General features: G+C 40.5%; 1 protein-coding gene across 6 annotated transcripts in view; it reads left to right on the top strand.

The window, feature by feature from the left end:
- The window catches only part of JMJD1C (jumonji domain containing 1C), a 175,351-nt gene that overhangs the window by 147,167 nt on the left and 13,735 nt on the right, over positions 1-14,449 (top strand). For all 6 annotated transcript variants that reach the window (XM_058842033.1, XM_058842034.1, XM_058842035.1 and 3 more), the window contains 8 exons: positions 46-2,222; positions 4,939-5,140; positions 6,891-7,105; positions 8,045-8,197; positions 10,982-11,071; positions 12,362-12,489; positions 12,661-12,874; positions 14,232-14,446. In XM_058842033.1, coding sequence (XP_058698016.1) covers positions 46-2,222; positions 4,939-5,140; positions 6,891-7,105; positions 8,045-8,197; positions 10,982-11,071; positions 12,362-12,489; positions 12,661-12,874; positions 14,232-14,446 — 3,394 coding nt within the window. The remainder of the gene's footprint in view (positions 1-45; positions 2,223-4,938; positions 5,141-6,890; positions 7,106-8,044; positions 8,198-10,981; positions 11,072-12,361; positions 12,490-12,660; positions 12,875-14,231; positions 14,447-14,449) is intronic.

The following is a 14,449-nucleotide window of genomic DNA, read 5'->3' on the forward strand; positions in this document are numbered from 1 at the left end:
CTACATTCAGGCTAACCTGTGTTTGCTCAACCTTTCTTCAAACAGAGAACTGGAGAGGAAAGTGTTTGTTGAACCTTTGCGTTCTGTTGCCACTGCACCAGTGAAGAGTGAACTAGAGCAGAGCAGAATGCAGACAGCAAAGGAGAGCCATCTGCACAGGCATTATGCAGATCCAGTGTTGAACCAGCTGCCAAGGCCATCACAGGAGACTGGGGAGCGACTGAGCAAATACAAAGAAGAACACAGACAGATACTCCAAGAAAGTATTGAAGTTGCTCCTTTTACAGCAAAAATAAAGGCACTGGAGGGAGAGAGAGAGAACTACTCCAGGGTAACATCCTTATCTTCAAGTCCCAAAAGCCATTCAGTGAAATATGACAAAGATGCTGAATGCTCTGTGTCGGAACTGTATAAAATGAAACATTCAGTTCCACAGAGTTTGCCACAGAGTAACTATTTCACTACCTTGTCTAACAGTGTAGTAAATGAACCACCGAGATCATACCCATCAAAGGAAGCTTCGGGTGTATGTGTTGATAAGCAAACTAATTGTCCTTCAACAGCAGCTAGTCCTCAGGCTCTCCCCTCCTACATTTCTTCCCTTTCAAAACCGCCACCTTTAATTAAGCACCAGCCAGAGAGCGAAGGCTCTACAAGCAAGATACCTGAGCAGCTTTCACAGTCGGTGCAGTCTCACTCTGTAAATTCTTTCAGAAATGACAGCAGGAGCCCCACTCAGTTGTCAGTCTCATCTTCAAATACACTCCGGAGTATGCCTGCCTTGCATAGGGCCCCTGTGTTTCACCCTCCTGTGCACCAGAACCTGGAGAAAAAGGAGAGCAGCTATAGCAGCCTTTCACCTCCAACTCTAACCCCTGTTCAACCTGTTAATGCTGGTGGTGGCAAAATACAGGAGTTGCAGAAACCGCCAACTTTAGTACCTGAGCCCAAGGAAGCCCAAACTGTTTACAAGGGCACTTCTGAACAGAATTTATCAGAAATGTGGAAGTCTAATAATGCCCCAAATAATGAAAAAGTGGATTGGCACAGTGAAAGAATGAGTGGAAAGTCACAGTCCGCTACAGCATCTGTTATTGTGCATCCTCCTTGTAGCACAAAATACGAGAATGTACCAGTAATGCAGTCTGCTTCCAAAGATCAAGTTAGTGAGAGATCTTCAGCTGTGACAAATCTAGCAGATTGCCTGAAAACACTGCCAAATATGAACTCAGACAGTGCTCGCACACGGTACGAAAAGAAATTTGCAGTTGTCTCGCAAGGCAGTATTCCTCATGCTGTCACCCCTACCACAACAATCATCTGCAGCACCAAAATGGATGTCACTGCATCAGCAGCAATGACAACCAGTGTGTCAAGCCAGGGGAGCTCTGAAGTGACTTACTCAGTCTCGAGCACAGTGTCCTGCACACTGCTGGAGTCCACAGCTCCAAGAGCGGCCAGCCATGCGGCGGCACAGTTCCAGGAGTGCAAGGTCAGCACTCTAGCTCCAGTTACATCTGCTGCTGGCAGCACAGGCAATGCTGCTCAGCCCAGCTCGGGATTCTCCACCTCTACTGACTTTGTCCATTTGAAAAAGCACAAGGCAGCATTGGCTGCAGCTCAGTTTAAAAGTAGTAACACCACTGAGACAGAGTTCAACTCTGCGAAAAATCAGACGTTTTCAACCTCTCTCTCCCTAGACAGTGCTATAGTCTGTAATACAATAAACAAAGCGAACTCTGTAGGCAGTGGGCAAACTTCCCAGACGAGTCAGCCAAACTACCACACTAAACTGAAAAAGGCCTGGCTAACAAGGCATTCAGAAGAAGATAAAAACACTAATAAAAAAGAGAATTCAGGGAACAGTGTTTCAGAAATTGTTAAGCCGTGTACTGTCAATTTAATAGCTTCTACATCAAATGATTTGCAAAATAATATAGATGCCAAAATCTTGGCAGATAAGTTTGTAAAGGAAGATAAGCACCCAAGGAGAAAAGGAAAACGAGCTTATGAGTCTGGCTCTGAAAGTGGTGACTCTGATGAAAGTGAGAGCAAGTCAGAGCAAAGGACTAAACGGCAGCCCAAGCCAACTTATAAAAAGAAACAAAATGATTTGCAGAAAAAAAAGGGTGATACTGAGGAAGAAGTGAAACCAAATGGTGTTCTTAGCAGGAGCGCCAAAGAAAAGAACAAGCTGAAGTTGCAGAGTGGCAGTAACAGCAGTGAGTATATTAATCTGATTTGGAAGACATAGAAGCTTGTGAAGTCCAACACTGTTAATCCTGGCGGGTTTGTCATTTACAATAGATGGAAAAAGAGCTAAAAAACATGCCTGTGTAAATGAGTAGGTCCAGATTTATCTGTCTTGAGGCCATTTTAATTATCCTGGTGTAAGAAAAAGAGCATTTTGTATAGCTATGTTAACAGACTGGTTCTTGGCCTAAAAATGAGCAGTAAACCATCTTGTTTATGCTGTCCATCAGAATTGAGCAGGCTGGTGCATATAGTTGTGCCACTAGTATTGAGATATATATACATATGTCTATAACACATATGTGTACATAGACATATATATGTATATAACATATATATATGTTAGATATATATACATATGTATATAACATATATGTGTACATAGACATATATGTGTATATAACATATACATATACATATGTTGGGGGGTTTTTATTTTGAGATCTAATGCATTTATTTTTAGAGCACTGCTGGAGGGAAAGATTCTTTTATTGAGCTCTAATTCATCCTTTGATCAGAAAGCCAGAGGCAGTTCTTTGAGAGCCTGATGCCACTCAGTTATGTTTTGGTTAATTTAATGAAAGGTTTAAGGGAGCATAATTTCACACTCCTAACTAGCATGTGTAGTACATGGTGTTAACATCCCTCTTGTTTAAGGAATAAAAAAATTTAGGGAAATACAAATTTCCATTTAAATGCAATACTGTAATGTGTGGCAGATTGTAACTAGATTAATCTGAAAAGAAAAACTGGTCTGCGAGCATAAGAGATTTTATTTGAAAACTTGCCTTATTTTTTATCCCAATTTATTCTTCTCCAAGGATTCTTCTTTGTCTGGTTAAGTATAAGAGCGTATACCATTAAATTACTTATTTAATATTATATAAGAATTTTTAAGTACAGGTAGCAAGAAAATGAGCAGTACTGCCTGTAATTACATTCTGTAGCTTTTCACTGTCTGGTGTATAAAGTTACTTTTCTGGTATCTGAGAGTCCTTGATCCCTGAATTGTACTGGGAGCTGAAAGTGCTGTGGTCTCTCTGAAGTACTCTGGATATTTGGTCCACTTGTAATAGTATTGCTTTTCCTTTCTGCTTCCAAGTAAAGGGAAGATCAAGGCAAACATGTCTGTAAAATCTTTTTCAGCTTCCCTTGTTAAAGTAAATTGTAAATACATACATTTAACATGTTAAGTGTCTATGGCTTTTCTGTTGTTGCAAAGGATTTTTTTGTGGTTAATTTCTGCAAGAGAGCTGGTCAGACATTTTTCTTTCAAAAAGAACTTTCCACAGAGATTTCACAAAATCACAGTCAACCTTGAGGAGCTTTCAGGAAAGATGATGTTCCCTTGGAACAGCTGCCTGAGTTCTCTGTAGGTGGCTGGAGGTAACTTAACTATGCTTCACGGTCTGGGGCTCAGTGGCAGTTTTGTAGCATGGGTGGTATGTAGATTCCAAACGAGTTGAACAGTGCCTGTCCTGATGCCGTTTTAGAAAACCCCCTGGGAGCTTGTGTGCTAGCCAGAGCGCTCAGAGCTCCAAGCTGTGAGGCTCCTTCCTGTAAAGCAAGGCATTTCACAGCCCTGCAAGTGCTGGGGGTCTTCCAAGTGCCTATTCACAGAGCTTGAAGTCTAGCAGCTCCCAGATGACACCCAGGATCTTTGCTTTCAAAGCAGAAAACATTGTTTTGGACTAGTAAACCTGTTCTTGGGCCTTTTTTACTCTTCAGGTTTTAATCCAGTTACTGTAATGCCTTGGGTGAGTATGGAATGTGGTTTCTAGACCAAGAACTGAGGCATAGGCAGTCTTGTCACTTGGAAAGTTTGTACTTTGCATCTCTGGCAAAATACCAATCTGAACCCAGGTACCAAGTCCAAAGTTAGCACCCTGACCCTTTTATCATCCTGCATCAGATCCCTGTTTGCAGGAAATGAACTTTCAAGAGTAGTGGTAGATGAAATGACAGATCTCTGTCTGCAGATAAGAGTGCTGTGACATTCAAGACTCCTTAAAATGAAAGCTTGGTTAAATAACAACAGGGTTCAGTTTTATAGTTCAATAGTTCAGTAGACTTGCTCCTAATGTTTCTTGGTGTCAGATCTGCTGACTTCAGTATCGAAAACAGAATTATACTGCTTGGCCTTGTGAAACCAACAAACCAGACCGGGTATAAATAGATTCTGTGAATGTAGCTGCTATTCTGTAGTCATATCTGTAACCTTCAAAAAAAAAAGTTTTGGAGGAGCTGGAATTTGGTTTTAGGTTTGTTTTTTTTAAGCTCTGCTTTTATTCATTAAACTGTGGCCTTTTTTGCCTACGCCTTCACTTGAAACAGAGTTCAAACCTAACTTTCTTGCAGTATTGTATGTCTTTTTTTTTGTAAGAATGAGATTCTGAAGATGGTTTTAGTAGAATATCCGGTGAATAATACACCTAAATATTATGGAAAATGTAGTGTCTTGGGAGCTTAGCAGTTACTTAATTGTGCTTGTGCCTGTGTAAGTTTAATTGGTACCTCTGATTTTTTAACTTTGGTGCTGACAGGCAGGCAAGTGGAAATAAAAATGGAATATGTTATGCAGATAAGACATGTACCAGAAAAAAATGTTGACTGCTGACTCTCCTGACTGTGATCTGTGAGGAAGCAGTGCCCGTACCTCATCTGAAACTCTCCTTACTTTTGCAGCTGGTATACCTCGCTCAGTGTTAAAAGATTGGCGCAAAGTAAAGAAGCTGAAGCAAACGGGAGAGTCCTTTTTGCAGGATGATTCTTGTTCTGAAATAGGACCAAATTTGCAAAAATGCAGAGAATGTAGGTTAATAAGAAGTAAGAAAGGAGAAGAACCAACTCACTCACCAGTATTTTGTAGATTTTACTACTTTCGGCGGTAAGTATGCCTGGTTTCCTGGTAACGTGATGCTTCAGCTTTTAAAAATGATGCTGACAAAGGACTGGCATACTTGAAAGCATACCTGATTTTTCTGTCTCAGTCCATCTGATAAAATACAGCATCTATTTTAACAGTATTTACATATGCATTTCTTTTGTGGATTGACTTCTTCGCTGTTAAAGCTTTTATAGCAAAGGCATCAGAACATCTGCCTGGTGTACCTTAGTTTGAGTACCTTACCTTACCTGCCTGGTGTACCTTACCAAGCAGAAAATACAGCATATTACCGTTACACAGGCATCTCATATTTGAAGTGGAATTTTTCAAAAGGCAAGCTTCAAATTTTCTGGAAAATTTGTACAACAGCAGAGTTGCACTTATTTGTAACTGTTCTTATGCCAGTATATGGTGAGAATTTGCTCAGTGTTCTCTGGGAATTTTCTGAGGACAGAGAGGAGATGTGACCTCCTTTCTTGCCATTAATGACCCATCAATGAAAATTCAAAAGGAAGATGTTTTCCTGGGGTGCAGGAAGGGCCAAGAAAGGGTAAAATAGCTTCAGTATGTGTATGGATTATGCTGTCAATATTAATCCAACTTGTTTTCAACAAGAAACTGTTCCCTAAATGGAGTTTAATTTTTTATAAGGAATCTTCACTTAGAAGACTTGATAGATCTGTGAGGAATTGTTTCTGGATTGGACTCTGAATACCTTCTCTGTAAGAGTATTTGCTTCCACATTTGGCAAAGTTGGAATTTTACTGGGTTTTTTTTTTTCCCCTTGTACAAAGGAGAGAACATAAACGTTTGCCAACATATTTAAAAACTAGTATGGAATTAAAAAACTTGAATGTTTTTATTATATTGTGGTAAATTTTACAGAAGTTTAATTTCATTGTGTTTAGATAGTGGGGCTTGAATATCAAAAGATGTTTACAATTCTTTTGGAAACTGTTGTTGTTTTGGAAGCTGAAAGTTGATAATTTCATCTTTTTAATTTGAATACATATCTAAATGTTATTTTTTTATACTTCTAAATTCAGGACTGTTTTGCTGGCATAAATTCCTTAACTGTTATAATCACATCTGTATAATCACTTATCCTGTTTTGGATAAGATGGAATGATTAATTGTTACTGCTTAAAAATAGGGTAAGTATAGCCAGGGTTAGTGAAACAACCCTGGGTAGGCTAACAGGAAAGTCTTTTAAAGGTCAGAGTGTAGTGGTACAAAAACGTGAGCTTCTATTGGTGATTTGTTCTGCCTAGAAAAATTTAAACACAATGTTTTAACTCCTGTTTTCTCAGTATGAGAGCAGTATTATACAGAAATCTATAAAATATAAGTCAAAGTGTGTGACTGCTGTCACAGACATTCCAAAATTTGAAAGTGAGGAAGGAAGGTAGGTGGAACCAAACTTTGACCAAAATAAAAAAGAAAAAAAGAATTATTCTGTCTGCAATTTTAAAGGAGTAATAAATGCTAGAGAGAGAATGATGAGTGAACAGAGTGCAAAAAAGTTCCTAAAAGGTCAGTTTCAGTTTTGATACTTTTTTATTTATCATTTTAGAACTATTTTCATCAGTATGTCAGGATTTATTTTAAAATTTAAAAAGGATGTAGGATGATAAGGTGAAAAGACAACTTCCATGTTGTAAGATTTAAGCAGCAAGGTAAAGTAGTAACTAAAATGGAAGTCACAGACTATAATGATACATGCAGTCAAACTACCTGTTTTCATTTTCAGGTTGTCTTTTAGTAAGAACGGAGTGGTTAGGATAGATGGTTTCTCCTCTCCTGATCAGTATGATGATGAAGCGCTGAGTTTATGGACACATGAAAATTATGAAGATGAAGAGCTGGACCTAGAAACTTCTAAATACATTCTGGATATCATAGGGGATAAATTTTGTCAGTTGGTAACATCTGAGAAAACAGCCATGTCCTGGGTGAAAAAAGATGGTAAGGAACCCTCAAAGCTCTCAAGTGTTCTGCAGTTTTTCTTGGATGATCACTGCTTCCTTTTGCATAGGTCTTTTCCCCTGGCTGTTGGATTTTCCTCGGCTGTTCATGGACATGCTGGAAGGGTTCCTTCCTCAGTGGGCTAGCCTAATCCCCCTCCCTGTTCTGGAGGCTGTCCTGGGCCGGGGCTAGGCTCCTGCTGGCTTTGGAGTAGCCTCCATTCCCAGCCTGGCCTCCGGCTCTCCAGCCAGAGCAGCCAGCTCCCAGCCAAGGCCTGTGGCTGGAGCCAGATACTGACTATTGCCAACAAATGGTATGTTTCTGATGTGTCTCCTTCCCAAAACAAAGGAGGAGAGTGGAGCAGCATAGGCCATGCAGAGCATGTGCTAACACTGTCATCTCCTTCCCACCAAAGCCACTGTTCATCCTTCTGGCCCACAGCAGATGGTAGCTCTACTAATTCCAGGCTGTATGAGGAAGAAGTAGAGCAGAGAAAACACATACTAGTCAGGTCTCCTGAACCAGCACCTCCCTCCCCTCCTGCCAGCTGTCCAGCTTGCTGGTTTGGCTGTCCTTTAAATCAGACATGTCCTGTGGGCAGTCAGGTGAAAAACCCTCTTAAGTGCGTGGGGTTAGAAGTGTATGCTAAAAGAGTTCTCCATGCTTGCAGCAGTATCTTTTCTGTATTACTTCATACTGTATTCAGTTTTCTGAATGCTTTATTTCTTTGTTATGTGTTGATAGTAGCACTGAAGGGGATGCTGTGTAATGGAACTAAGGGGGTAGCTCTTGATGGCCTGTTCATGAAGGATCACTCTCCTCCCTCAGAACTCAGTTGTGTCTGAGGGGAAACCTAGAATGCCTAATCTATAAAGACTGTTCATTCTGTGCTTTGCATTTAAACTTCAGTCCTTTTATTTTGCTTATTTTGTATTTCAGCCAAAATTGCATGGAAGAGAGCAGTGAGAGGAGTCCGTGAGATGTGTGATGCATGTGAAGCCACATTATTTAACATTCATTGGGTCTGCCAAAAATGTGGATTTGTGGTCTGCCTGGACTGTTACAAAGCAAAGGAAAGAAAAAGTTCTAGAGGTCAGTTATTTGTGAACTAGAGTATTGTAACTATAAGCTGTTTAGTCTCATTATTTGCAGAGCTGCTGATCCACCAAGAACTGTCTTTCTGTAAAGTGTTAAATTACTTCTTGTGTATATTGGTTTCTCTTAGATACTTTTTCCCTTCTTTTTTGTCAGTAGATATAGAAACAGTCATTCAGAAAGCACCTGCTGTGTGGCTATTTTAGCTCTTTGTCTGTGTTTCAGTCCTGTGTGGATTGTTGTGGATTGCTTGTGCCTTGCCCCTCAGGGTTAAATCTTGTTCTTCAGTTGTGAGACTGGTGCTCAGTCACAGCTCCTTCTTTATGGTAACTCACTATTGTTAAGACTTGCCTTGATTTGAATGCTTTCTGGAGTCCTCCCTTCAGAAGTGGCTTGTCATACTGACGTAACATCCTATTTTGTAGTTCTATCATAAAAAAGAAAAATATTAAGAAAAATACTTCAGATAGTATTTAAAATGAACCTTAATGGAAGTTTCACAATCCATAAGCCTACACATATATGTGGTTTATTCTATGCTGTAATGGAAATACCTGCTTTAGTCTGGAGAGAGAGAAGTATAACAGGACTGACTTGCAAACCTCTGATTTCTGGGTGACCCAACTGGGTTGCAGTTGAAAAGAAGAATGACTTGGAGGATTGATCCGGGCTTGGAGCCCTCAGCTGTGACACTTGTGTGCATGCTGCTGGGTGGAATGCATTGCCTTCCCTGGGAGGCAGGCATCGTGCCCTAGCACAGTTCTGTGGTCAAATCCTGTGCCAGGAACTGATTCAAGTATAATGCTGTTTTGAAAAGCCATTCCATGTTTTTTGTAGCCACGTAACGTCACAGATGTGAAACGTTAGTAAAATAAAGTTTAACTATTAGGTGGCAAAGCTTTGCCAAATAGAGAGTCTCACCCACTTTGTCCCTGGCTTGCAGTGACAAGCCTCCTACACTGAAGTGTTTAGGGAGTGAATGTCAGTGTTTTCTCGCACTGAGAACAGTTGTTAATGCTTTAATGCTGGAGACTGCTTCTTCAGGAGCTCTTCACTGGCTGAAGTCTGTATGTGCGTCTGTCTGACGTGGCTTGGGATATACGCCAAACATCATTTACTCTGGTGGGAACACACAGAGGCTTTTTTAAATATGTGTTAACCAGCCAGGAAAGTTTTAGTAAAATGTCTTAGAAGTTTGAACAAGCAGTATAAAGAAGTAGGCTTCTCTAGTTTTGCTACAGGGAGGACTTTCTCCTTTCTGTTGATTGCAATTTTATGTGTGAGAGCAGCGGTACAACAGCTTCCCTCACCATGGCTTAATTACTAATGATGCTGTAGGATTTGTGTGAACTGTGTTGCTTCTTTAGCACCCTCTTAAAAAACATTCAGAATGACCCAGCCATCTGTATATAATAGGACTTTATATTACACCATTTTTCCTGGAACCGGTAGTTGTTTTTACAGTTGCTGAATGTAATAGAGAGTCCCCTGATTTTTTCCTGCTTCAGCAGGAATGTTAGAGGTTTAAATATTCCAGATTCAGATACTTATCGATGACTTACCCCTTTACTGCACGAGTGAATGAATATGCAACCATTGTTTCCATCAGACAGTTCATGGCACCATCAAGTGGGATCGCATGTTACGACATTTCTGTGAGAAAATAGATTAAGTAGATACATACTGTTCTGTTGTCTTGATTTATTTATGTTTGTGACCAGTTGGATATTTAGATGTTTTAAATGCTGCAAAAAACTACTGAATAGCTTATAAATTTAATACTTATCTGAAGGAATGTTTGAAACATTGTGTACCTACTACAGTGTAAAAAAAAAAATGCCTCAAATGTGTTGAACATTTCCTTTGGTGTGTTTCTTAGTTTAAATTGCTGGAGTGAGCAAACTAGTAAAAGGCTTGGAAAAATGTCTTAAAATTGGCAGTTTAGTGGACAGGACACAAGACTGGGGATTGAGAGAGAATTTGTGTTCTTTCTGCCCCAAAATCACATGGCAGGTTGGTGACCAGTTCCTTGGTCAGATACTTTTTGTTCTCATTCTTCTTGTGTGTTCTCTTTACACCACATATTTTGGGAGAATCTTCCTTCTTTTAGAACTTTTTAGAAAGCCTCTCTTGCCTACCAGTTAGGCTCTCTCTGCTGGCATAAATGATTTTCAGCCAGAACATAGAGACTTGGGGTTTCATGGTTGCTTTAATATGACATATATTACTGTGATGCAACTTCCCTCTCCTTTGTGCCACCAGTACCACTGGTGTAGCTGCATGGTAAGCTGAATCAGAGAGATGATTAGGTTAGGAGTTCATCTTCTTGGCTTGTCTGGCAAACTCTGGTTGAAAACAGATGCTTCCAGTTGGAGTATGGATTGTGTCAAATTAGATGAACCGTACAATTGCAACCTAATTATGTCTCTTTTCCATGGCTGGATTCATCAATGGAGGTTCATGGCCTTAATAGCAGGTGTAAAGGATTTCAGCCTGTGTTAAATTGGCAACTCACTAAATGTGGTAAGGGGAATACACTTTGAAATTTGGAGGTAATTTGCAAGGGCTTTTGTTACAGATGCAGCTATTTCAGATTTCAGTGGTGTTAAAACTCTGTTCGTTAATGTGAAAAGCAGCTGTGTTGTATGCATCACACTGGATACCCAGACAGAAGGCCTGTATGTGCAGAGAAATGTATTTAACCAAAATCAGTCTGAAAGACCTTAGCTCTGTCTGTGTGCAACATAAGGGAAGTAAAACATTGGCAATACTATTTTGCAGATAAGGAGTTGTATGCCTGGATGAAGTGTGTGAAGGGGCAGCCTCATGATCACAAGCACCTGATGCCAACGCAGATTATTCCAGGCTCTGGTAAGACCTTATGTGAACAAACAGAAGCTTTTTTTTCCCAGGCCTTTCTGTGAAGAGCAGCCAGAGTTGTTTCTTGACACTTCTCATTCTCCATTTAAAAACCTGGGAATTGGGTTAAATCGCTGCAAGAAAGCAAGTGGTTCTGGGCAGTTGCCAGCACTGAGCACGGATGATAAGAGGACTGTGCTGACAGATTTGTTAAGGGGAGTTTTGGGGACAGGCAGTGAAGAAATTGAGGACCTTTTTTGTGATGGATTTGTATTTTTTTCAGGGCAGAATAAAACAATCAGAATGTACTTAATAAATCTGACATTAGCTGTTAGAAGAAAACCTTTAAATAGTACCATTGAGGCAATAGATTTTTGGGGATTTGTTTTTTACTGTTGTCTGTTTCATACCCAAAAAAGAAAAGAAATGTTTTGGTTTAGATGATTGCGCAAAATGCAGTGAATGAACTTGTGATAATTGAAAAACTAAGCAGGAATTATAAAACTAGCTAGATTCAGAATTCTGCTTACAACCAAGTAAGTTCTCTGAAGCAGTACCATTATATGTAGTGTGAAGGTATGGTGTAGTGATTGTTAGCACAAAATTTCTGTCAGCATTGATACAGACCAGAAAAGAGAAAACTGAAATGTGCCTTTAAACATACTAAGTAAATTCCCAGGTTATTTTAAGCTGAAAACACAGAACCAGTCATTATTCTATGGGTTGTTGTAGGTAAGTTCAGGTAGAAATTAAGGCTGGGTAGATTTCATAACAAATTCAAATTGACATTTCCCAGGTGTTCTAGACTGAAACTGGTTTTAATTTTAAATTGTGAAAGTGGACCACTCGTCTGGAAATAGCACAATGAAGCCTGCCTACTTAACCTCAATTTTGTTCTTCTGTGCATACACATTACCAAACAGCCTTCATTTCTATGCTCACATACTGATTTTTTTTGTCAAGACATAGCTCACTTCAGTCTGTAGCTGATGGTTTAATTGAATGAAGCAATGATATACCCATTGAACAATGAGAAGCAGATAATTAATGACTTGCCTGATGTGTGCCATGCAATGGGAATGCCCACTAAAGCTTAAATTATTCAGAAGAGTAGTGTGCAATTACTTAATTTAATGTCTCTCTGCACAAGCTTAAAGATAATCTGGGCAGTCATTTTGGAGTAGTTTTGAGTGGTAAATTCAGCATTTTTAATAGTTTAAAATGTCACAGTGTGTGTGTGTTGTAAAGAGGGTCACAGAATGATTGACAGCTACTGATGTTTTTCTTCTTAATTGTCTTTAGTTTTGACAGATCTTTTAGATGCTATGCACAATATTAGAGAAAAATTTGAAATTAAATCCCACTGTCAGTGCACCACCAAGCAGAGCATACAAGCTGGCAAGCTCCCTGCAGTGAATGGTGTGTCTCAGGTGAGTCTAAAATACTGCATCTTGTTGAAGTGTTCTGATCCTGGTGGATTTTCGTATTTAAATAGTACAAGTTGTGTTTTAGTGTGCTTATGTGGGGGTTAAATGCTACCCATGTCTTTGAAATACCTTGTAGTGAAGCTATGTAGTTAAAAATAAATTTGTTCTTTACAGGTTTTGCAGAATGTCCTTAACCACAGTAATAAAATTTCTCTGTGTATGCCTGAGTCTCAACAGCAGAATACTCCTCAAAAGTCTGAGACAAATGGTAATGCAAGTCCAATGAGTGATGTGAGCACAGAGAGCAAGTTAACACCGCCTGAATCTCAGTCCCCACTGCATTGGCTGGCTGATCTTGCAGAGCAAAAAGCCAGAGAAGAAAAAAAAGGTACATATTTGAAGTTGTCATATCATGTCTATGACTTTGGGGGCACTACTGGTATGTTGCAGATGACACTAAGCTGGGAGCATCTGTTGGAAGCTGTGTCGATCTGTTGGAAGATAGGAGGGCTGTGCAGAGACCTGGAATGGTTGGATAGATGGGCAGAGTCCAATAAGATGAAGTTTAACAAGCCCAAGTGTTGAATCCCGCCTTTTGGCCGCAGTCACCCCCTGCAGTGTTATAGGCTGGGGATGGTGTGGCTGGACAGTGCCCAAGCAGAAAGGAACTGGGAGTACTGGTGGCAGCTGGCTGAACGTGAGCCAGCAGCATTGGCCAAAAAGCCAATGGCATCCTGGTCTGGATCAGGAATTGTGTGGCCAGCAGGAGCAGGGAGGTCATTCTTCCCCTGTATCTGGCACTGGTGAGGCCACAGCTGGAGTTCTGTGTCCAGTTCTGGGCCCCTCAGTTGAGGAAAGACTTTGAGACGCTTGAGTGTGTCCAGAGGAGGGCAACCAGGCTGGTGAGGGGCTGGGAACACAAACCCTGTGAGGAATGGCTGAGGGAGCTGGGGTTGTTTATCCTGGAGAAAAGGAGACTCAGAGGTGACTTTACCACTCTCTATAACTTCCTGAAAGGTGGCTGCAGTCAGGTGGGGGTTGGTCTCTTTCTCCAGTCAGCAACTGACAGAACGAGAGGACACAGTCTCAAGCTGCATCAAGGGAAATATAGGTTGGATATTAGGAAAAAGTTTTTTATGGAAAGGGTCTGTGAAGTACTGGAATTGTCCACCTGGGGAAGGTGGTGGAGTCACCATCCCTGGATGTGTTTAAAAAAAGATTGGATGTGGCAATCAGTGACATGGTTTAGTTGAGGTTAGTCAGGGCATGGGTTGAACTTGTTCTTAAAGGTCTCTTCCAGCCCAGTGATTCTGTGTGATTCTGTAATTGAATTAATAGTAAAAAATCCACCATTTGCTGTTCACAAAAAAGAAAAGACAATGTTCCTTTCTCTACTGATTCCAACCTTGGAACTACAGTGCCTTTCCCTGATGGCATCAGAATCCATCACCAGAAGATCCACTGGTGAAATGTGTGTGGAAGTATTTCCAGATACAGCATCTCTCACTTGAGACAGGTATTCACTCAGCTGCATGTCTGAGATGCTGAGGAAGGTCTTTGCTTGGTCACACTGTTTCACTGTGTTCTGAAGGATGTAGTTCATCCTCTGGTGTGTTTCCAGGTGAATAAAGCACTAGTGCTGCATAACCTGTTAACACCAGTAGGAAATGCAGGATATTGGTGCTGTTCCTGTGTGTGCATCATGATACAACAGTGTAAACATGCAATGATTATTTCTGTTTTAGAGAACAAAGAATGTCCTTCTGGAAAACATTCAAAGGAAGGGAAGGACCAGGATAATTTGGAGTCCCCAAACTGTAAAAGTTCCCCTCCTGCATCCCAGAACAATGAGCAGGGCTCAACCTTACGAGATCTGTTAACTACAACAGCAGGCAAACTGCGTCTGGGTTCTACAGATGCTGGCATTGCCTTTGCTCCAGTTTACTCTACAGGAACAGTGGTA

Source organism: Poecile atricapillus, chromosome 6 (genome assembly GCF_030490865.1).
Source record: "Poecile atricapillus isolate bPoeAtr1 chromosome 6, bPoeAtr1.hap1, whole genome shotgun sequence".
Classification (NCBI taxonomy): domain Eukaryota; kingdom Metazoa; phylum Chordata; class Aves; order Passeriformes; family Paridae; genus Poecile; species Poecile atricapillus.